At 44.9% G+C, this 23,025-nt stretch overlaps 1 protein-coding gene across 14 annotated transcripts in view; it reads left to right on the top strand.

The window, feature by feature from the left end:
* Positions 1-23,025, top strand: part of KCNC2 (potassium voltage-gated channel subfamily C member 2) — a 229,603-nt gene that overhangs the window by 170,023 nt on the left and 36,555 nt on the right. For 6 of the 14 annotated variants that reach the window (XM_077913858.1, XM_077913857.1, XM_077913863.1 and 3 more), the window contains 3 exons: positions 5,001-5,928; positions 8,297-8,461; positions 13,493-17,329. In XM_077913858.1, coding sequence (XP_077769984.1) covers positions 5,001-5,928; positions 8,297-8,461; positions 13,493-13,629 — 1,230 coding nt within the window. In that variant the 3' untranslated portion in view covers positions 13,630-17,329. Of the gene's footprint in view, positions 1-5,000; positions 5,929-6,328; positions 6,433-8,296; positions 8,462-13,492; positions 17,330-23,025 lie in introns of those variants that run through there. The other 8 variants (XM_077913862.1, XM_077913868.1, XM_077913861.1 and 5 more) reach the window with 5 other exon arrangements.

Below are 23,025 nucleotides of genomic sequence, written 5' to 3'. Positions count from 1 at the left end.
CTATCCATCCACTGTGCCAGAAGCAGTTGGTACAAGAATATTGTACCAGTCCTTAAACAGTTCGCAAAAATATTGTACCAGTTGGTACAAAAATGAATATGACTTCATTCCAGTCCTTAAACAGTTCCCGGTTCAGTGAAGGAGAAAAACAAATAAAACCTTCTTTTCTCCCCCTTTCTTTCCTTTTAAATTTCCTTTCCTTTTTTTTTTTTTAAAGATTTTGTTTATGTATTCATGAGAGATACAGAGAAAGAGGCAGAGACACAGGCAGAGGGATAAACAGGTTCCCTACAGGAAGGCTGATGTGGGACTAGTTCCCGGGACCCCGGGGTCATGACCTGAGCTGAAGGCAGATGCTCAACCACTGAGCCATCCAGCCATCCCATAAATTTCCTTTTCTTAATATTATTTAATCTAACCTCATATTTACCCATTTCAGCTTAACTTAGTGAGTCAGAAAAAAAGAAGACATTTTCTATATCCAAATCTCTGAGAATTAGGTTCAAGTGACATATACAAACTCCTTGATACTGGAGTCCAAGGTCTGGACGACTGTAGGCCTTCAAGGCTTCTGGGGTCACCTTTTCGTCTGATACTTGGACTAAGTCCCTAATAAACTAGGCTCCCGTTCTTCATTCCAACGGCCAATCTGTCTCTCCCAGTGTCTCCAAATACTTTCACAAGGGCTACCGTTCTCTTGATTACCTTTTAGTCTTATTTTTTACTCTCCAATGCCTTTGATCCTCACTGTGTATGTTGCCTTCGTGTTTGGCTGCTCCCCTCTTTTTTTCCTCCTTTGGCCCAATACCTTCACCACTCAGAGCACCATCAATGTACAACCACTCTTGGCTGAAGGCGTAACACAGCAAGCATCGTCTTAAATTTGATACAGTCTGTCTGCGTCCCAAAGTTCTGCTGCTGCGCCCAGACAGGGGCCTTGCCCCTGCTTACCGCCTCCCACTATGGGCTTTTCATCCTCCTTAGAGACCTTCCTCATTCTGTCCAGGTTTCAACTTTCTTCCAACTTCCCCGCTTTTAAGCTGACAGAGGACAACTTCCAATTTCCCACCACGTTATTGTGAAGAGTTTCTTTCTTTCTTTCTTTCTTTCTTTCTTTCTTTCTTTCTTTCTTTCTTTCTTTCTTTCTTTCTCTTTCTTTCTTTCTTTCTTTCTTTCTTTCTTTCTTTCTTTCTTTCTCCTTCCTTCCTTCCTTCCTTCCTTCCTTCCTTCCTTCCTTCCTTCCTTCCTTTCTTTCTTCCATTTATTTTTATTTATATTTATTTTATTTATTTTTATTTATTTATTTAATTTATTTTTATTTATTTAATTTATTTTATTTATTTTTAAATATTTATTTATTTGTTTGTTTTATTTATTTTTTTATTTATTTGATTTTTTTTGTGTGTGAAGAGTACTTCTGTCCTCTGGTCTAGCCCTCTAGCCCTCTAGCCCTAAGCCATACCTTGTAGTGTCTTCAGTCTTTATATGTAAGAAATGGCTTACCTAGCTTGTTTTTTTTAAAGCAAAATAATATTGTACTTCTGAGATTAATGTGTCTCTCCCAGAATGACTGTTTGTTTTCACACTCTTTTTATGATTCCTATTATACTATTAACACATCCTGACAGATTTATGAAGTCCTTAAAAGCGAATGGTATACGGGAAGATACAAACCACCGTGAAGAATAATACGAGTACAGAATCATGGTGGGCTTCCTTAAATAATGCTAACAAAAATATTGATAAATTCAAGTTCCGAGTGACTTGTAAAAACAGTCAAAATCTGGTTTTCAAAGCTTTGTGTCTTAGAATTACATGTAGTTAGAGGCTATTCAGTTGCTTTGTTTACTCACCAATATTCGTGTAGAAGCCAGAATTATGTCACAGCGCACACACAAATACACACACACAGGCACAAACATCCTATGATATAGGAGTTAGTGAGCTATTCTTATTAAGGTTTAGAAGATTTTTTAAAAAGTCTACAAATACTTGTAATTTAGAAACTTCTCCAATGCATTTAATAATGAATTATTAATCTTATATTCCAAATTGAAAAACGCCAAAACCGTGTTTTTCAGACTTTAGTTTTCATAGCAATCACCATGAACACTTGTTAAATGCAAATTCCCTACCCCCAAACAAGAGAATCTGTGTCGATGTCCGACGTGGAAGGTGAGGAATTCACATTTGTGTGAGCTCCCCAGGTATGTTCCAAAGAATGTGACCAAATTCCTTTTCTAAGAATGTGGGTGGGTAAAATGGGTAATTTAACAAGATAATTCATTTTATTTAAATTCCAACCACCAAGGGTGGTACCTTCTGACTTTGTTGACTTTTTCTGACAAAATGATAATTCATGTAATGAGCATGAACATCAGGCTCTAGTAGTTCTCATTGAGGTACTAATTATATATTTTTACAGTATAATATATGTAATAATGATTTCTAGTATTTACATGGTGCTTCAAATTAAAAACACTTATCTTTTATTTTTACTGCATCCCCAACAACAGGGCTGATACAATAAGCTAAGTGAATTCTAAAGCTCTCCCAGTAGGCCAACAAGGCCTGAGGAGCGCCACCAGCAACCAAGCTGCTCTAGAGTCACCTTACAGTCTTATTTTAAAACCCAGGCAATATTTCTGGTTTATTTAAAGCTCTTCAGAAAACGAGGTTAGCCTTGAAAAAACCGGGGTCTCTGTGTTACGTTAGGTTTTCATGCAAAAGAGGCAGATTTGGAAGACCTGCTGCTCCTGTGGTGTCCCAGTAAACCCATTGCTCAAGAAAGTAAAGTGAGATTGAAAAAGTCCAGATTTTTTGTTAAAACCTCCCACTGAGCTATATACAAGCCACCCCTTTCCATCAGGTCAACCTTCATTTATCCCTCCAATTTGAGTCTGGTGACATTTTGGCAGAGGTTTCTATGACCCCTCAAGACCCCTAAATAAAGCCCGCTTTTGGTCCTTTCTATCCCTCATTGCATTTATCACAATTGTAATTATATAATTTTTCTGTGGTTAATTATTTAATGTCTGTGTCCCTAATAGATTGTGAATTCCTCAAACATAGGCATTACGTTTTGCTAACTACTGTTACCTTAAAGCCCTCGTCTTGGGGCCTGACGTTGAGAGGCACCTAATTCATGCTTGTTGAATGACTGAGTGAAGAGTAGGAAAATGTCCGATCGCAACAGGCCTCAGCGTTTCGTACTGACAAGCGTCAAAGTACAGGGGGACACTGCCCTTGTGGTATGGGAGCAGGCCAGGAAGCCGGGACGGATCCTGAAAGAGCAATGTGGGGAGGTCCCACTCAGTCCACTGCATGAACGTAGGTGGACAAAGAGCTATATATTTATTTGCACAAAAAAGAAAGCTGAGCGAAAACAAGTTAACATCTTGCATCACGTCTGGGAAAGATGTGAGGGAACCCATAATGTCAAGGCCAAGGGAACCTGGAAGGCGTGCTTGGGGACGTAAGTCAAAGCCATGAGAGCGGCGTGTCTTACACTCCTACAGGAGCGAGGTACTAACCTCTACTCTGCAGAGAAACAATTTCAGAGCTTGAGGTGACCCTTGGCGGCTGGGCGCCACCGTTCTAAGACTTCCTTCCTCCTTTCGCATGTCTCTTCCGTTGAAACTCTACCAGGAAAAGGAAGACGTTGTCTCAATCTTTTCTGGAAACTTAGATCTTTTCAGTGGCGCGGGTGAGGAATAGCAATTAGGGGACAGGTGCGGGACTTGGATACGCCCCATTATTTCTGAAAAAGGGTTACCCTGCGCTTGACTGATGACCTCTTGCTCCTAAAGAATGAGTGAATTTGGATGTTCGAGGGGCAGTCTTGGTGCTCATCACTCATGCTAAGTCCGAGACCATTACTGAGCAACTACTGCCTACTGTCCGCACCAGCACCGTTCACTCAGCCCCGGGTTTTACGTTTTCAGATCTTGACTATTGGGAAATCTGTGATTCCCAAGAGGAATACATTTTTCTCTGACATATCTGTGTTCATCACCTGAGAGTTTGGTGGTTAACACAACAACTGGGGGCAACGCTTGTCAGGTTGGTTGCTTAGGTATCGCTTTGCATCTTATGACTTGGAAACGTAGCCTGACCTCCGTGCTGACACTGCAGAACTATGTGCGGGAGAGCTCCGGCTATTACCATTCTGGATTAGTAGGTGTGTGTGTCCTCCTAGGACTGGCTAAAGAAACGGGATAGAAAGAGCCGAATAAAATAAACCCTGCAACTTTATAGCCTGTTCCTCTAACACTTGGGAATTCTTTTTCAGGTGAGAAGGAAAATTGTCTTTTATTTTGTTCCCGACTCTGTTTCTCTCTCTTCAGTCTTGTCGCCTAGTCTTCTCTAGGTCTGTTCTTTTGGCTAAGTCTCCACCTTAAGTTGATATGATTTAACTGTAACAGAGCCCCCCACCCTCACAATGCTTTTTTCCTCTCCCTACCTAACGACAACATCAACATTTTATTTTTGGTTAAAAACCTACAGTTACATTCAAGCGGCTTCCAAATTCCCACCAGTGTGGACAGCACCTTATGTTTATAAACTTGATCTGATACGTGAGGATTTCTAGGATCGGAAACAATTATCTAGAGCTACCGTACATTTATTTACTTTATGTTTTTTTCAGTCTGTTGCCCTTTAACGTTGCTTTGGATTGATTTTTATGCTCTTTTAACAGGTGTATTTTCTTATACAAAAGAGTCAAGAAATTATTTTCCAACGTAAAGCAAAAGTTTTTACCTATATAACCAGAAAACAGAACTCGAAACGCACTGCGTGTGCAACTCTAATTAACGATACCTACGCATCTCTTCTTTCACTTGAGTGACATCCCAAGCAAAATCTCCAAATGTGCTTTTATTCTTTTCCACCTGCAGGGATCGATACTCTTAGATTTGGATCAAAGTATACGATAGTTCAGATCACTCTCTCTTTGTTTCTTTTTTTTTTTTATTTATTTCTTTTTTTCCCCCCTACAGTTTATTGCTTTTGCTTCTTTATTCTTCATCCTGGTTTCAATCACAACCTTTTGCCTGGAGACACACGAAGCTTTCAATATTGTTAAAAACAAGACAGAACCAGTCATCAATGGCACGAGTGTTGTTCTGCAATACGAAATCGAAACGGATCCTGCCTTGACGTATGTAGAAGGAGTGTGTGTGGTGTGGTTTACTTTTGAATTTTTAGTCCGTATCATTTTTTCCCCTAATAAACTTGAATTCATCAAAAATCTCTTGAATATCATTGACTTTGTGGCCATCCTACCCTTCTACTTAGAGGTGGGACTCAGTGGGCTGTCATCCAAAGCTGCTAAGGATGTACTTGGCTTCCTCAGGGTGGTAAGGTTCGTGAGGATCCTGAGAATCTTCAAGCTCACCCGCCATTTTGTAGGTCTGAGGGTGCTTGGACACACTCTTCGAGCCAGTACTAATGAGTTTTTGCTGCTGATAATCTTCCTGGCTCTAGGAGTTTTGATATTTGCTACCATGATCTACTATGCCGAGAGAGTAGGAGCTCAACCTAACGACCCTTCAGCTAGTGAGCACACGCAGTTTAAAAACATTCCAATTGGCTTCTGGTGGGCTGTGGTGACCATGACCACCTTGGGCTACGGGGATATGTACCCCCAAACGTGGTCGGGGATGCTGGTGGGAGCCCTGTGTGCCCTGGCTGGGGTGCTGACGATAGCCATGCCCGTGCCGGTCATCGTCAACAACTTTGGAATGTACTACTCCTTGGCTATGGCGAAGCAGAAACTTCCAAGGAAGAGAAAGAAGCACATCCCTCCCGCCCCCCAGGCAAGCTCGCCTACCTTTTGCAAGACAGAATTAAACATGGCCTGCAACAGCACACAGGGCGACTCCTGTCTGGGCAAGGACAACCGGCTTCTGGACCATAACAGATCAGGTAAGGCACAACTACAGGTGCATGCCACCGAACACCTCATAGACCGGTACGTCCCTCAGGGAGGAGGCGACCATTCTCATTGTCTGCAAACATTTCTGAGTTTTTGGTTCTATCTCTTCACGATCCATGTGCTCGTGTCAGGCGTGGAGACAGCTGGATCGTAGCTTCTCTGGGTGGATTCCAAGTAGAGGCCTGCACAGCCCGTCTATAGAGTTTTCCTGCTTTAGTGGGAATGCCCTTTGCTGATGGTGCCAATATTTTCTTTTGCCTGTTTGTTGCTTTTGTGCCGATGTTTCTTTGTTCCCCTGCACGATGTGATGGTACGATAACTGGCCATTTTCCATCTTTCGTTCTCAAAATGTTGATTTCCTCGTCGTTTGGCTTGGTGTGTTCGTCTCAGTTTTATCCCTGCCACGGGGGGCCGTGCATCTCACCCGAATTCACAGGAAGCGGTTACTCAACAACAACGGGTGCTTGTATTTCAATAGCCTGAGCACCAAAAAGGTGGGGTATGCAAGACAGCCTTTCTGACAACGAAAGTCCTCCCTAGGAATATTCTAGAGGGTTGATTACATTTTCGCCATTGCTAACCTAGATGGGAGATTCAGTATAATCCCTTTAGATTGGGTAAGATGCTTCGTGATATAATAAATTCACCCTTATTCTGAAGGCAGACGATCTGCTTTGTCTAGTCAGTGGCAAAGCTGAAATTCCCTGCGGATTTCCCTCTGAATGCACGAGGCATTGCTAATCTGTTTCCCTCCCAAACTGAGTTTTGGGCGATTTACTGCTAAATCCCTACTCCTCTCCATTGCCGTAGATAGTCCAGAGGACATTGCCTATAAATTTTCATTTCTCCAAGAGGATAGTCAGGAATGTGCTCGCTCTTGTGTCCGGTACTGATGAAATAATTCTGTATATTAAACAATTTGATCACCGTTCAGCCCACTCTGAAAACTGAAGATCTATTTATATAACCATGACTTAGATATATTTAATCTTTCTCTTGTAGAACGATGATTTATGATAATCCCCTGTGAATACTTTTGGCATAATTTAGAAATAACCACCAATTACACAAAGCAAGCAAAAAAAAAAAAAACCAAAAAAGAAAAAAAACAAAACAAAACAAAAACAAACAACAAAAAAACCAAAAACCAAAACAAAACAATCAAAAACAAACAACAACAATAAAAAACAAACAAACAAAAAAACCCCCCAAAAAGGCAGGTAGCCTCTACATATGTTCCTTCATGAGCTTTCAGAGGTTTAAGCAAGGTAAATGGGGAAAACATACGGCCAGAACTAAAATGCTTCGTACAGATGTCCTTCATAAAGATCCTTATGCTCACTTAGTGTATTGTTCTGCAAATTCTGAATTTGCAGTGTATCTGAATGCATCTGAAAACCCTCAGGCCAAGCAGGACTTCCCAGAAGGTGGGACGTAGCCGGTGCTGCTGGTCTCAGCAGACTGTTCTCGGGGTGCTTGTGCCGAGTCCTTGTGAAGGGCACGGACCAAGAGCAGACTCTCAGCCTGGTAAACACGACAAGCGAGCACCTAGGCCAAGAGGACGCAGGCATCTTTGGCAAGCACATACGGGCAAGCAGTTGTTTCAAGGGCATTTGGAGAAGTTGATCTTATTCCATCGTTATGCTCAGAAACACTTTTTTTTTTTTTCCACTTCAAATGGAGAACCTGGACACAAAAGTGAGCTTTGGGATTATTTTTTATTAAAATTCTAGCAAATATTAAAAGCATGTGTCAGCTCCAAAGACCCGCAGGTACCTGGGAGATTTCCCTTAAATAGGCTCCACTTTTTTTTTTTTTAAGATTTTATTTATTTATTCATAAGAGACAGAGAGAGAGGCAGAGACACAGGCAGAGGGAGAAGCAGGCCCCACGCAGGGAGCCCGACGCGGAACTCGATCCCGGGTCTCCAGGATCACGCCCTGGGCTGAAGGCGGTGCTAAACCGCTGAGCCACCTGAGCTGCCCTACGCTCCACTTTTAAAGATTCTAATTCACAATAACTAGATGGCACATCAAAAAAACCGTAAGATATCAATGTGTCTGTTACTTCATTATCACACCCCCATGTGAATAATTCTGCGGAAGTTCATTTTCTAGTGGAATCTAAACATGGAATTCACATTCCCCAAAGAACATTTCTCTCCTTTTCAATACGTTTTCCATTTTGCTCCGTGTAAATTTTTGTAACGAGTGATGAAAACCCTTTCTCTTATTGTGATGTGATGACTGTGTTCTTGTATCTGGAGTGCGCGTACTCTGGACCTTCAGTGTAAACTCTCTGTACTGTCTCATTTCCTCATCCATCACTGTCTGTCAATGGGCATGGTGCTGTGACCAGTGTTATCAGGTGACGACAGTACAGGAAGTGAGCCGCCATTATCACCCCCAGAAAGGCTCCCCATCAGACGCTCTAGTACCAGAGACAAAAACGGAAGAGGGGAAACATGTTTTCTACTGACGACAGGTGATTACACGTGTGCTTCTGACGGAGGGATCAGGAAAGGTAGGCGTGCGTTTCATCAGATCCTAACAGGTGACTTAGAGATTAAGTGCTGCGAATATACTGAGTGATGCAAATGCTCTGTGGTCGCTTCCTAGGAAAGGCTGCACGCGCTCCCTTGCATTCCTCGTCGCCTCTTCTCTCATTATTGGCATTAAAGTGCGTGTCATAACCGCCTCTCCGGTAGTAGCTTGGTTGCTCCATATGAAAGGCATTTCACTCTTCCTTTTTTCCTTTATATGTTTGGCTTCCATTTGTCTATGGGAAGAACTGTAACGGGTGTTCAGAAATTAGATCATTCACCTAATTAACATAATCAACAGTCTTCAAAAGTCATCTTTTTAAACTAAAGGTAACGAAACTCACACTAATTGACCCTATGCATTTCACTAATTGGCCCTATGCACTCACTCTATGCATATATTTGATAATTAATTGATAGAACGAGAAGCCGTTTTTCTTTTTTTTTTATCCCCCCCCCCCCAAAGAAAGGCATTAGCCACACTGTGAGTAAGTCCCCCGTCCAGCATGTGGGCGGTTTTGGCCGTGACTTACCTGAAGATTGGGAAGCCGGAGAGGCCCAGAATCGTGGGCCTTGCAGAGTCGCACACCCCGTCACTGCTCACGGACCCAGAAAACCTGCTACAGGATTCCTTTTCGAGACAACAGTAATAGTGTTAAGTCCATTACTACCTCTGACCCCCACTAACCTGTGCCTGACACACAGAAGACACTCAGTAAATACTTGTTGAGTGAATACATTCTGTGGGCTGGCATCCTGGTTCAGAAGCCCATCGACGCTCCACCCCGCCCCGAGCTCCCAGGCTTCTAGATTATGCCACGGTCATGCCTGTGCCCCAGGTGCTGCTTTTTTGTTTCTGTTTTGCGTGAACTTTACGAGGCCCCGGGACAATGGGACCCTTTTGTCCCCCCTTAAGAAACGGTCCTGTGACGTCTATCAGGCACCCTTGTCCCAGGGCTGATGCCTTGTTGTCGCCTCCCACTCTGACGATCCCAGTGGCTTCTGGCCCTGGTGCTTTCTCTGCTCATTGACCGACCAGAGCTCTAGGGCCTCGGGATGCAAGGGACTGAGTATTCATGCAAAGCCACCCCAAAGCTTTCACACCGGCGCAACTGCCTTTTAGGAACACTCTGCGCTTCTCTGCTATTCATTGCAGTTTCTCTCTATTGAACGCTTTAACATTTTAAGCCTTAAGTGTTTATTTTGTTATGTCTTCTCTCTTTGAAACGTCCCATTGCCCATACTGTGCTTCTCTCTCACTGCTCCCGAACATTTTGTGTTGTCCGTCCTGTCTCACGCCCCTGAGTCTCTAAAGAGGAGCGAGACTAGCCTTTTATTTCCTCAGTACGTAATGTTTTAAATGCCCCGCTTCGCTTCGATCACTTCCATTCCTCTGCATCTATTATTTGCACCAAAATGTATTTCAGTGATCTGAATAGGCTTAATCGATTGTTTGCTAATTTTATGTATTTTTATACATTTAAATATTAAGAGCTAGAACAATTTTTAAAATGTTTTACGAAGCGTTCATGTCCTATCATAGTACTTGAGCGAGATATATATACGTACATTAAATAATGATCGTAGCATATGACTAATGATTTCTTGTATAGAACATTATATTTTTAACTACATTATCTTTACTCACTATATGTATATATATGCATATGTATATATGTATTTCTGTGTAGTATGTGGTTACATTGACATATATTTTTGAGCTTCACCTTAAAACGTATCACATGCAGTATTTATACTAACTGTTGCATGTTTAAGAACTTAACTAAAATTTGTTCCTTCCGCTGTTAGATGATACTATGAATTCTAAACTGTCAAAGGATATCATATAAGAAAAAGTACTTCGCAAATTATAGAGCACTGTGAATTATAGAGGATTTTTATATTTATAGACTTTTATATCATAGAGAATTTTTCTGTAAAATGGCAACGTTTCTTGAGCAAAGCAATTAATGAGATATTTAGTTTGTATGGAAAAGTTATACGTGAAATGTTATTTCACAAACGCAAAATTCTCTTTATCAATAAGCGTATCCTTGAAAATTCATCTATGGGCTTTTATTCTTTGTCATTTCTCACCATAATCAACTTCCTTGTTAATTTTTGCTTAGTTTTTTTTATACCTTGTGCTTCTGCCCCACCCCCACCCCCCCCGAGGCCTCATAGCATTTTGGGTTAACCTCACTTAATTTTTTTAGTGTGTTGTCTTGTTATATTTATCAGGAATCCATTCATTTCTTCTTTTGATCTTTTCTATGGAGATTATAGATCTCTCCTCTTATTCTTATTCAGACATTTATTTCCTATAGGATCCCTTTTTTATCTTTCAAGTTGGCATCTCTACTGATTTGATTTTTAGAGTTCTAAAGAAAGATGAAAAGAAATTGCCAGATTCCCACTGAATTCTTTTTCTACCAACATGTATGAGTATAGTTGGTCCTACATTAAGAAAATTTATGGATTCCCGATGAGAGTGAACTCCCAGCATTTAGGACCTATGTTTTTATTTATGCAGAAGTTTTTACAAAATCATCTTTCATACACAAAAACGTACCCATTGATAGTACACGGAGAAGCAGTTTCAATATCACCCCCAAACAAGCACATGCTCTTAAGAACCATATAAAATGCACACTATGTATTTAGATGCCAATTCCAACTCGGTTCAACATTGTTAATTCTCATGAATTATATTTTTAACCATTCCACTCAATAAAAGTCTGCTTAAGCAAAAACCTTATCAAATTTTCTAGCACAAATCAACCTGCAAAATGAAAACTATATATATATTTAAAAGAATAACTCATAATTTTACTAATTAAATACTTGTTATTAAATTAGAAGGGAAGTCTTTTCAAATGAACACTGAAATTATGGTTTCTAAAAGTAAAAGAACTTGTAAACAGAATAGATAATTTTTCTGTAGAAACCTGTATTTCAGGAAAATAACTGAACATTTAGAACGGCAACCAAGATTTACATATACCTAGTGTAATTAATAGAAACCTGCCAAGCAAATCTTTACCTTTCTGGAGGTCCTGGAGGGATCTTGGAGGTTGTGTAAATTTTTATAAGGATGAATGATTTATAAGCTTCACAACCTCTTTGGTTCATGCATATTCACCATTTTGCTTTTAATCAAACCAAATCAATGTTTATAGTGTAGTTTGCATTTTTAGATTACATGGCCAACTAGGATGAATTATTCTTTCTATAAGTCCCCAAGTCATATTGCCAATCACTTTACGGAAGAGCCGTAACAACTAGCTCTCCAGGCGCATGGAGGTCCCTATGTAAGGATAAATTATCTGCAGTTCTTTATTAATTATTTAAGACATCCTCTTATTAAGTATCCCATCATCCACTGGAGTAGGATGAAATAGCTCTCACCTCCCATGTTCTGTCTTTCCGCATGCTAACAAAGCACATGGGCAGATAATTCTCTCACTAGCAGAAATTGTGTCCTGGGCACGTACCATAGTTAACGGGTGGCACAAATTCCCACCAGCGAAAGCTCAGAGAAGACATGCAGCATGCGGAGAGCTCACAGATGCGAGCAGGGAGGGTTGTGCCCACGCGGGGCAGCTCCACCCTGCAGGGACCAGGTGCTGCAGTCCTCGCCCAGGCTGTTCCTGGGCCCTTAGAGATCACGGGGTCACTAGCTCACCCGGTGTGTCCTGCTCTGGGAAACAGAGTCAGGAAAGGGGGTTGTTGGGAGGAGCACGGGGAAGCAGCAGAGGCCCACTCTCCTTCCTGCGTGGCCATCACGCCCCTGAGGGCTGAGCAGCGGGGTGAGCCCTGGGTCACGGGGCGACAAAGTCCATCAGGTTGTCTGTCTTTGCCCCACGTTGACTGCCTAACTGCCGAGGGTCTCACCTTGCTCTGCGGCACATTTTCCAGTGGGCCGGTCGGAACGTTGACCTCCTGACTGCTTGTCCATAGTTGTCCTGCTCGTACGACCGGTCACGTCGGGCTGTACTGCGTGCTGCTCGCCCCGTCCTCCCGCCTCTGACCTTTTCTAGTAAGTAGCAGGTGCACGACCCTTCCAGAGGGGCCTGGAGGAAAACCGCTGGGTGAAAGCTTAGGGGGCAGATCTCCTGTTCTGTTCCACGACTGTCACGCATCCACGACTAGGATGCGACATAATACAACGACAAAGTGAATCGAGATCAAATGGCTCTCGGTTCCCGGCAGCGGAGCCAACTGCAAACCTCCTGTAACCAAGTTCAGACCGTTACATGCTGAAAGTATAAGGCAACTTCTATTTCATTTGTTTTCTTTTATATTCCTTTCCTTTCTTTTTTTAATCCAAGGAACTAAAATTAGGCATTCATCCCGCATCACCTAGATAATGGCATCCAATGTCATTATTTAAGAATCATCCATTTAGCCGTATAAAGCTGGAAGACTAAATATGCTAAGAAAAAAACAAAACAAAACGCTGTCTTCTTGGAGTTAATCATGCTTGCTAGCTTAGTAAATAATAAAAAATGAAAAGAAAAAACAGCCCATTTGTTTTTCAGAACCATAATGTAAATATATTAGCCAAATATATTACGTTAGCTGACTAGCTTAGTAAATAATAAAAAATGAAAAGAAAAAACAGCCCATTTGTTTTTCAGAAGCATATTCTGAAATGTAAAAATATTAGCCAAATTTATATCTTACTTAACTTGCTTTGCCTAATTCTTTAAAGATTTCTAGTATTCCATATGCCAAAATCACATCAATGCAAAGTATAATTTGGGAAAGAATACATTTTGAAGTATTACAACTATAATTTGCGATAGCTCATTTAATCTTTTTGGGAACGACAGCTCTAGTGAGCTTTATTTTTTTTTAAGTTACAAATGGTCTCAATATCGAATTCTTTGTTAAAAAAAAATTCTTCCTTGAACTCGAAATAGCACTTTTGATTATCCTGCATGGTACTGTTTGTCTGTGTCTGTTTTCTGGTTGGATTCAACTGATGTCTGTGCATTTTTTCATGAAAGGATATGAAAAGTCCCGAAGCTTAAACAACATAGCAGGCTTGGCAGGCAATGCTCTGAGGCTGTCTCCAGTCACATCACCCTACAACTCTCCTTGTCCTCTGAGGCGCTCCCGATCTCCCATCCCATCTATTTTGTAAACCAAGCTGCAGCAGTCGGCTAAGGTGTACGGATTCACATGCTGGTTACCCCTCCTCGAAGAGAATTAAACGTAGAGTCACTCCAGGCTCCATTAGACACAGTTTAAATCCTGCATGACACTGCTATTTGAAGTCAGAGACGCCACTCGGGTAGCTAACACATCTCACCCCGGCTTACAGATCTCCTACAGTAGTGCTACTCCTCCACCTTAACGGCCCCGGTCTCCTTTCGCAATAAGATGACCGTCGGGGTCACACCGGCCAGCACCGACACATAAACCTGTCTTCAGGGAGATGCATTTAACCGTGTGCTTCCAAATGCCCATCACGTCATTGGACCTTCATTTCTCGGGACCCTAAACCATTCGGAAGACGTTTGGGATCCTATCTTGATCGCACACCACATGACCTTGCTCAGCTCATCTGCACGGACCGCCTTGTCTCCATCGCCTGAGAGCCAGGTCGCAGAGCCTGGGGAAGTGGATGGCTCAGGATCCGTGTCCGTGCACCCGCCATCCTGCTGACACGCAAGCCCTGGTCCACTGTCCTGCGTGCGCAATTGTGGGGCGGGAAGGGCCAGTTTCTCCTTGGCATCTTTTTCGTTTCGTTTCTTTTTTTTCTCTCCCTAATTTTTTGAAAGAAATATTTGCTTTAATAATGTCTTGATTTACTTTTCTTCAAAAATGCTGTACTGGCGTTCTGGATGTTTCTGGATGTTTGTGCCCAGATAACTGCCAAGAGGTTGTTACTGGTCACACGCGCTGAGGCCAGATCTCTCAAGGGCTCAGGGAGGGCAGGATACAGGACGGTGTCACCGCAGCCCCCGCTTGGCACTACAGTCCTACATATATATATAATAATCATTATTTTTTAATCCCGGATTTGTCATCCTTTTCAGAGGGAAAGTGCCAACTATCACCCAAAGCTCTCGTGTCTTTTTCCTTTTACCCCTTTCTTTATTTCGATCGATTGGTTTTTGTGCAAACATCAAAGATCATCATGGTTCGCAGGAGGCTCCCATCCCGACCCGCAGGACCGGTCAGATTTTCAGGCAGCGTCTGAGCGGCAGCCCGTCCTGCACGTTGTCTGTGTGTCCGTCCTACGGTCTGTCCCACTGCACGCAGCCGACCTCGTGGGGCGCAGAAAGGCCTCGACAAGACGCTCATGACTTTGACCCGGGTCCTGCCCCCCCTTGCCCCCCTCTCTGCTGCGCACACGGGCGAGGCGGTGTAGACAAGGTGGGGGCGCGGGAGCCCCCGGGTGAGCAGCACCGAGGCCTCAGTGCCGTGGCCCGGCCCGCTGCAGGTGGGCCCCGCCACCGCGTGCACCCCTGCTGCACCCTGGGTCCCTGCAAACCCCGCGACCCCCCACTGCACCCTGGACCCCCGCAGCCCCTGCTGCCCTGCGACCCCCGCGGAGCCTGCTGCACCCTGTCAGCGCCCGTGACCCCTGCTGCACCCTGGGTCCCTGCAACCCCCACGGCCCCCTGCTGCACCCTGTTGCCCCCGCGACCCCTCAGATCCCGTAACCCCGTGACCCCCGCGGCTCCCGTGACACCTGCGGCCCTGCGACCCCCGCGGAGCCTGCTGCACCCTGCGGCCCCCGCAGCGCCTGTGACCCCTGCTGCACCCTGGGTCCCTGCAACCCCCACGGCCCCCTGCTGCACCCTGCGGCCCCCGTGGCCCCTCGGCTCCCGTGACCTCAGAGAACCCTGTGACCCCTGCGGCCCCTGCTGCACCCTGCGGCTCCCACGACCCCCATGACCCCCGCGACCTCAGTGACACCTGCGGCCCTCGCAACTCCAGGGCTCCCCACAACCTCCGGGGTCCCTGCTGCACCCCCGCGACCCCCTTGACCCCCCCAGGCCCTTGAGGCCCCTGCAGACCTCGCGACCCCCATGACCCCTGCGGCCCCCGCGCCCCCGGCCCCGCGGACCCCTCTGGCCGCCCTCACCATGCCCCCCGCCCACCCCGCGGGGACCCGGGCACGAGGAGGTGACCCCGCGACCCCCCGGGCTGCAGAGCAACGGTGCACGCGGGGCGGGGCACAAGGGGCAGGGGGGCCGCAGCGGCTCCGGGGGCAGGTCCCCGAGGCTGCGGCCCGCCCAGTCCTGCGACCAGGCGCCCTCCCCGGCCCCGCCCGGCCCCGCCCTGACGTCACACGAGGGCGGCATGACGTCACACGAGGAGCGCTGGCGACACCGGGCGCAGGGGCGAGGGGAGGAGCCGAGTGTTAGCGCTGCTGCGGTTGGCCGCGGTGCTGTGTAGAGTCCACCGTTGGCCGCGGTGCTGTGCAGAGTCCACCGTTGGCCGCGGTGCTGTGCAGAGTCTACCGTTGGCCGTGGTGCTGTGCAGAATCTACCGTGGACTTCTGACTACCAGGAAACGGCCAGGGGGTCACCTGGACCCAGGACCCACCTCTGCTGCTGAAGGTGCCCTGACGCCCCCGGGTGCGCTGGGAGACCCCCGGGTCTTGGCCGTGGGCCGAAACCTTGGACAGGAGCTACAGCTGGGACTCCGTGGGTGCCCCCCCTCTCCCCCACGGACATCGCGGTGTGCTGCACACGGGCCAGGAGCCGAGGAACAGCTGTGAACACCAACACGCGTGCACGGGCGGGCTTCGGGCCCACGCTCAGGCCGCAGGGACCCGAGGGCACGACCACCATGCAGGGCCCACATGCAGGCCCAGGCTGCAGGGACCCGAGGGCATGACCACCGTGCAAGGGCCACACCCACACCAAGGCCGGAGGACCTGAGGGCACAACCGCCCACACGCGTGCAGTGCCCACACCTACCCCCAGGCCGCAGGGACCTGCGGGCATGACCACCCACACGCTGCAGGGCCCAGGCCCAAGCCCAGGCGGCAGGGACCCAAGGGCACGACCACCGTGCAGGGCCCAGGCCCATGCCAAGGCGGGGGGACCAGTCCACGACCACCGTCTGCAGCTCCGAAGAGGCCGCGGGGCTGCAGGGACTGTGCCCAGGGTCACGTGGCCGTGACATCAGCGGCCACAGGTGTCTCCACTTCCCTGACTTGTCCCGCCTTAGATCCACGAGTATCCACTGTGTCATTTCTTTTTGTACAAGCCACTTATGTGATCAGCTTGTCTTTGTGGTGAAGTTTTCAGTGCCTACTTACCAGAACTAAGCTATTTGCAGTTGCGTGTTCGTGGAGTGCCAGAAATTCATTACGACTTAAAAAAAAAAAAAAAAAAAAAAACACTGGCCAACATCATTCACGGTTTGGGTCTTGTCGTTGTTACCTCAATATAAATATTACAGAAGATAAAATTCTGGCGATGAGAGTATTTTTTTATGAAATGATCAAGGAGTAATGTCAGTATATAGTAGAGTATTAATCAAATTATATCCTAAAATGTATATTTTGCATAAAAGAGATATTCTTTAACCGATTATTATTATTTTTTGTGTGTGTGAGTTTTGTGGCAAACGAAGCTTATACGTGTCTCTGAAATCGCTGTAGTCAAAACTGTAAGAATTCTTCATCTCGCTTAACCAATGTTTGCAGAGCCAGTCCGTTCCCCAGGATTCCAAATACACTGTATGGCCCAGTTAGGAACCCCTGTGTCGTGGGCCTTTTGTGGACACGTCGAGGTGCATGCATGGTCTTGGGGACAACGGGGAGACATGTAACTCGCTCAACTGAAGAATAAAAGGCAACTAAGCTGGGGACAAACTTGGATCCTGTCTGGTCACATTATTCACGCTCCTTTCTTGGCTTTCCTCTTGGTTGTGGGGTTTTCACGAGGCTGTACTCTTTGTACGTCCCCTGGTGTCCTGGTGCCCAAGCAGCAGTCTCACACAACACGGGGGCTCTGGGCTCCGAGGGCTGACACACGCAGCTCTCACTCTCCTTCGGGTCTTGGCCGCGTAGCCAGTGTTTCCTAGGGGCGTCCACGGCCTGGATTTGCCCCATGGCCCTGACACCCAAAACTATGAGTCACGATGTCCCCCAGCATCTGTCGGGCACTTGATGACTCATACTGGATTTTCACTTACGCCGTCCGACCTAGTCTGCACCGCAGCCCTGGGAGTGACTGTCTGTGCTCCGCTGCCCGCCTACTGATGGGGAGTTAGGGATCAGGGAGGCCGAGCTGTTTGCATAAATGGTTGTTGCAGATCCTCCTCCCACCCTTGTTTCTCAGGGTCGGACCATTACCGCCTCTTGCTGCAGGTGTGTGGCCTGCTGGAGGTCGGGTGCGGGCCCCTCTGGGGCAGCAGGCTGCATGGAGCTAACACGCCCTCGTCCTGGGGGCTCCGCACTGGGGGAACCCATCAGGATTCAGGGAAGTGTAGACCGAGAAGGAGAAGCGAGGTTGGCAGATCCTGCGCTGCCCTCCCCTGCCCCCCACGGCTCAAATCGCCCTGTGCAGCTGAGTGTCTGCTGAGCAGCTGAGTCCCTAAAGGGGGCACGCCTAGATGCCACCCCCGGTGTCAGAATGTGAGGGCTGTTGTAAAGAGGAAAAATGCACAAGAAGGGGGAAAGAATGCATTTTATTTTATTTATTTTATTTTATTTTATTTATTTGTTTAAGATTTTATTTATTTATTCATGAGAGACACACGAGAGAGGCAGAGACACAGGCAGAGGGAGAAGCAGGCCCCACGCAGGGAGCCCCATGCGGAATTCGATCCCGGGACCCCGGGGTCACGCCCTGGGTCAAAGGCAGATGCTTAACCACTGAACCACCCAGGGATCCCAAGAATGCATTTTAATGCGTGATAATTACCATCAGAGTTTGATTAAAAAAATCAAGACTCAATCGTAGTGAATGAAAAGGGAAGGTACTCATTTTCATCTTTGAAATAAATAAAAAGCAGGCTAATGGAATGGCAATAGTGAACTTCTCCCGGAAAGACACAATGAATATGTTCAAAGGCAATATTATAAAGTGGGGACTCTGGAGGATTTATAACGTGCTAGAAGACATTTAGAGCTAAATGAATCTATTAAAATATTGAAATCCCTAGCCGTTTATGATGATTAAAATATGCGGCTTAAAATTTTCCCTTACCGACAAAAACTGTCTCCCTTCCAATTGCCCCTGCCAAAATCCAACTAATTGTTTAAATTCATGAACATTATTAAATTATAGATATATATTAATTTTCTTTTTTTTTTTAGTATATTAATTTTCTCTACCATAGATTCGGTATCATTAATTTTTTTTAATAAATTTATTTTTTATTGGTGTTCAATTTGCCAACATATAGAATAACACCCAGTGCTCATCCCATCAAGTGCCCGCCTCAGTGCCCATCAGGTATCATTAATATTGATCCTAAATTTAGTAATTTCCTGTTCTCCCCTAAACTAACTCTGTTTCAAAGATATATTTTTCATTATTGTCTAAAAATTAAATAATTTTATCGAATAACTATGACTTGATTTTTTTTCTTTATCATACTGTCATTCAAAGTGATGAACCAGTGAATATGCATTATTTTTAATCTAAATTGAATTTGCCAACATATATCATAACACCCGGTGCTCATCCTGTCAGGTGCCCGTCACCCAGTGACCCCGTCTCCCGACCCAATTCCCCTTCCACAACCCTTTGTTTCCCAGAGTCAGGAGTCTTTCATGGCTTGTCTCCTCTCATTTTCCCCACTCAGTTCCCCCCTTTCCCTTATATGCACTTTTAAAAAGGCTTATTTTTTTGAGAGTGAGTGCGTGTGCCTGGGAATGGGGTAGGGGCGCGGGGAGAGGGAGAGTGAGTGCCTAGCAGGCCCCACGCTGCGCACCAGCCTGATGGGGTCGGGCGCTCAGTCCCACAACCCCAGGCCGTGACCCGAGCAGAAACCAGGAGTCAGGGGCTTCAGGGAGAGTCACCCAGGGCCCTGAATATGCACCGGAACAGCAAGACCTTCCAAGGCTGCGGCCACCTCATCTAGATCCCACATACACTGATGCCAACTGTATTAGGAAGAAGAGATTCCTGCCGAGAGCAGCTGTAGGTCCACAGTAACTGAGGGAGGAATGGACAGGCCTCCCCTTTCCCTCTGGCCCCACACAAGGGCACCGTCCATGTCGGCCACGACATTCGTGAACCTACGAGGACATGTCACCGTGACCCAAGGCCCAGGGTGCACGGGAGGCTCGTCTTGGCGGTGTAGGCCCTGCACATGTTGGTAAGTGGACGGCGACACGCAGCCACATCTGCAGCATCGCAAGGAGGCGTCCACGGCCTGCGACCCTGCTCATCCTGCCTCCCCCAATGGTGGCAGCCACCGGCCCTTCCTGACTCTGCAGGCTGGCTCCCCTGGAGTGTCAGGTGCCGGCCTCGCTTGGGTCACTGGAGGCTCCCCAGCCTCTTCCTTTCGGGGCTGACTCCCGAGCCACTTCCTGAACATCCTGCAGTTGGTCGCCTGCTAAAAGACATCTTGGCTGCTTCCAAGTCTTGATACGCACAAATAAAGCTGCTGCACATACTGGGTGAGGCTATTGTGTGGACACAGGTCTGGGCTTCGTTGGCTAAACATCGAGAGCACGCTCCCGGGTGGCAGGTGGGTACCCCGGGTCACACTCACGGTTTCATTTGGTCCCTCTTCTGTGGGCAGCAAAAGCACGGCCCTAACCCACCTTCCCGAGGCCTTCCCAGGGAACCCCCAGGTCACTTACGCATCTGCGGTTTCATTTCCAGCTGTAAATATGTTGCTGATTATTCACCAGCAGGTTCTTTCTCTTTAAAAATATGATATGTTTGGGCAGCCCTGGTGGCTCAGCGGTTTAGCACCACCTGCCTTGGGCCCAGGGCGTGACCCCGGGTCCCGGGATCGAGTCTCACGTCGGCCCCATGACCTGATCCCACTACTGCAAGGTCACGACCTGAGCTGAAACCCAGTCGGACAATCAACCTACTGAGCCACTCAGGTGCCCCAGACAGCAAATAACTGCTATGGAGCCACATCGGGCTCCCTGCATGGAGCCTGCTTCTCCCTCTGCCTGGGTCTCTGCCTCTCTCTCTGTGTCTTTATGTCTCTCATGAATAAATGAATACAATCTTTAAAAAATAAATAAAAATACAATATTTTTTAAAAAATGAAACACAAGAAAAGCTTCTATAAAAGAAAAAAAAAAAAACAGCCATAATGCCATAATTTTCTACTCCACAACCCAAATGGTTTCATTTTGTCGATTTGCCTTTTTTCCCCCTTTTGTTAAGCTCATTTTATGATTTTAGCACAGAGTGTGTGTGTGGGCATCCATGTGTGTATCTGGCCTATCATTTCGGTCCTGCTTCTGTCTGGCCCGTTACTTTTCTGGCTTCAGCTCACGCTTCCTCACGCACGCTGCTCAGGGAAGCACCTGGGTCTCACGGTGACCACGGCACCTCCCGTCCACCCAGCGGGTCCATCCCAGGCTCTGCGCCAGAAAAACTGTTGGTGTCCTTTAAAAATACATGAGGCTGTGCTCAGTTCTAAACCTTTAGAAATTATCCCTGGGGATGAGGCCTAGGCATATATATGATTTTTAAAATATGCAAATATATTATTAACAAACAACAGAACAAACACCCCACAGGTGTTTCTCCCGTCTGACATGGACTAACGTACAATAGAGATTGGAAATTACTATAAAGGAATAGGGTTTTTTCCTAAATAAATATTTTGCACGTAGGTATATTGTTTTCGCAATTAGAATGTAAAAAGGATGCATAATATCCCATTAGGTTAATGTTCTCTATATATTCATTTCCCTCAGCTATGTAGGATTCCTATTTCTTTTTCCTGTTTTCTATTATAAATCAAGAAGCATTGACCATTTTCTGTAGATACATTTTTATTTTAATTTTTGACAGGGAAGGTTTTTCAAAAATTATTCCCCAAATGGCATTATTGGCTTACAGAGTATGGAAAAATTCTTACGACCGTACTTTAAGAGCTACTTTCCCATAGTCATATTATGTTACATGTCATCAGCGACCAGTGAAAGTGACATTATCAGGATAATTTTCTTAGCTGTACTACAATTTTAAAAAAATATTATTTTTCTCAAAGTAAGTTTATGTGTGTGATTAAATTAGCATGAGTTGAAGGATTATAGATATAATAAATTTTATTAATATCATGTCTCTGCTTTCCTCAATTTAGATAGTCATTATTAGCAGGCTAGCTAAGTATCCTTATCAGGAAATCCCGTTTTTCATTTTGTGAGCCAGATTTCAAATTTGGAATCAAATTTGATGTATTATTGTTTGTACAATAGTGTGCATGTATGGTAAACCTGTAGAACTTACATCTTCATTTTTCAATACATTTCTCATAGTAAAAAAAATGAGATAAGGACATTCCATGTAACTCAAAATCAAGTAACTCTTTAAAGGGGAAATAAATTTTCCTATAAGCCCAGGAGAGTTGTCCCAGCACATGATTTAAATACTTTGGAATGAGGTGAAATATTCATATTTTTATTAAGAGTAAATAGTGACATGAAATGGCTAAAAATAAGCACCATATGAAAAGGATTCTTAATTTAATTTAAATGTGGCAGTCCCTGAAACCTTTCTTTAACCAGTGGTCTCAGATTACATAAAGCCAATTCTTTCTTAATGGCCCAAAGGAGCTATAATTTGTGGATCGAAACCAAAACAAACCAAACCAAAGGCTGTAAATTCATTGCAAAAAATTAAGCAGGAAGTCAGTCCCTAAGGAATCATTGCAAATATATATATGTATATATATTATATTTATAAATATATTATAAAATATATATTTTTATATTTATAAATTATATATATATATTTTTTTTTTCCTCAAGAGCTCACAGGTGTCAGTAACTTGGCTTCTCTGGAAACAAGGGCACTCGTTTAAATGTTCTCCATGGTCTTCCCTCCTGTTGCGCTGGCTGTTCCTTCTCACTTTGGGTGCTGGCAAGAAGCTTAAGAAAATTATAGAAATTCTGGAAGGATGGCTGGTAGAAATGTCCAGAATCTAAGATAATAGTGATTAAAAAACCTACTCATACACACAACTGAATATACAGGAAGAAACAGCATGAGATGAAGTAGCAAAGACTGAATATTGACTCAACCAAGGTCTTTTAGTGTGAAATAAGCAAAAAGACAAGTCAAAGATAAAGAAATGATTCTATGATTCTGCTTCATAAACCATGTTAGAATAAGTCTGTCACAAAAGAGCTAGGCGTTCTTTTCAACGGAGATTTTGAAAGGTTTGCATTGCATAACAAGGAGTCAGAAAAGACTGGCGATTTTTACATTACCCAGCACAGAATGAAGTTAGTAACTTTCTCTTAGATGCCTTGTTTTATTTTATTCTTTCAGTTTTGACAAAAAAAAAAATTCTTCCTTTACATTAATATTAAGGTTAAATGTTTTCAGAGTCAACTAATGACTGTCAAAATGCAAAATACTCC

Source organism: Canis aureus, chromosome 11 (genome assembly GCF_053574225.1).
Source record: "Canis aureus isolate CA01 chromosome 11, VMU_Caureus_v.1.0, whole genome shotgun sequence".
Taxonomy (NCBI): domain Eukaryota; kingdom Metazoa; phylum Chordata; class Mammalia; order Carnivora; family Canidae; genus Canis; species Canis aureus.
Note: the sequence above shows the minus strand (reverse complement) of the source record. Positions and strands in the feature narration are given on the sequence as shown.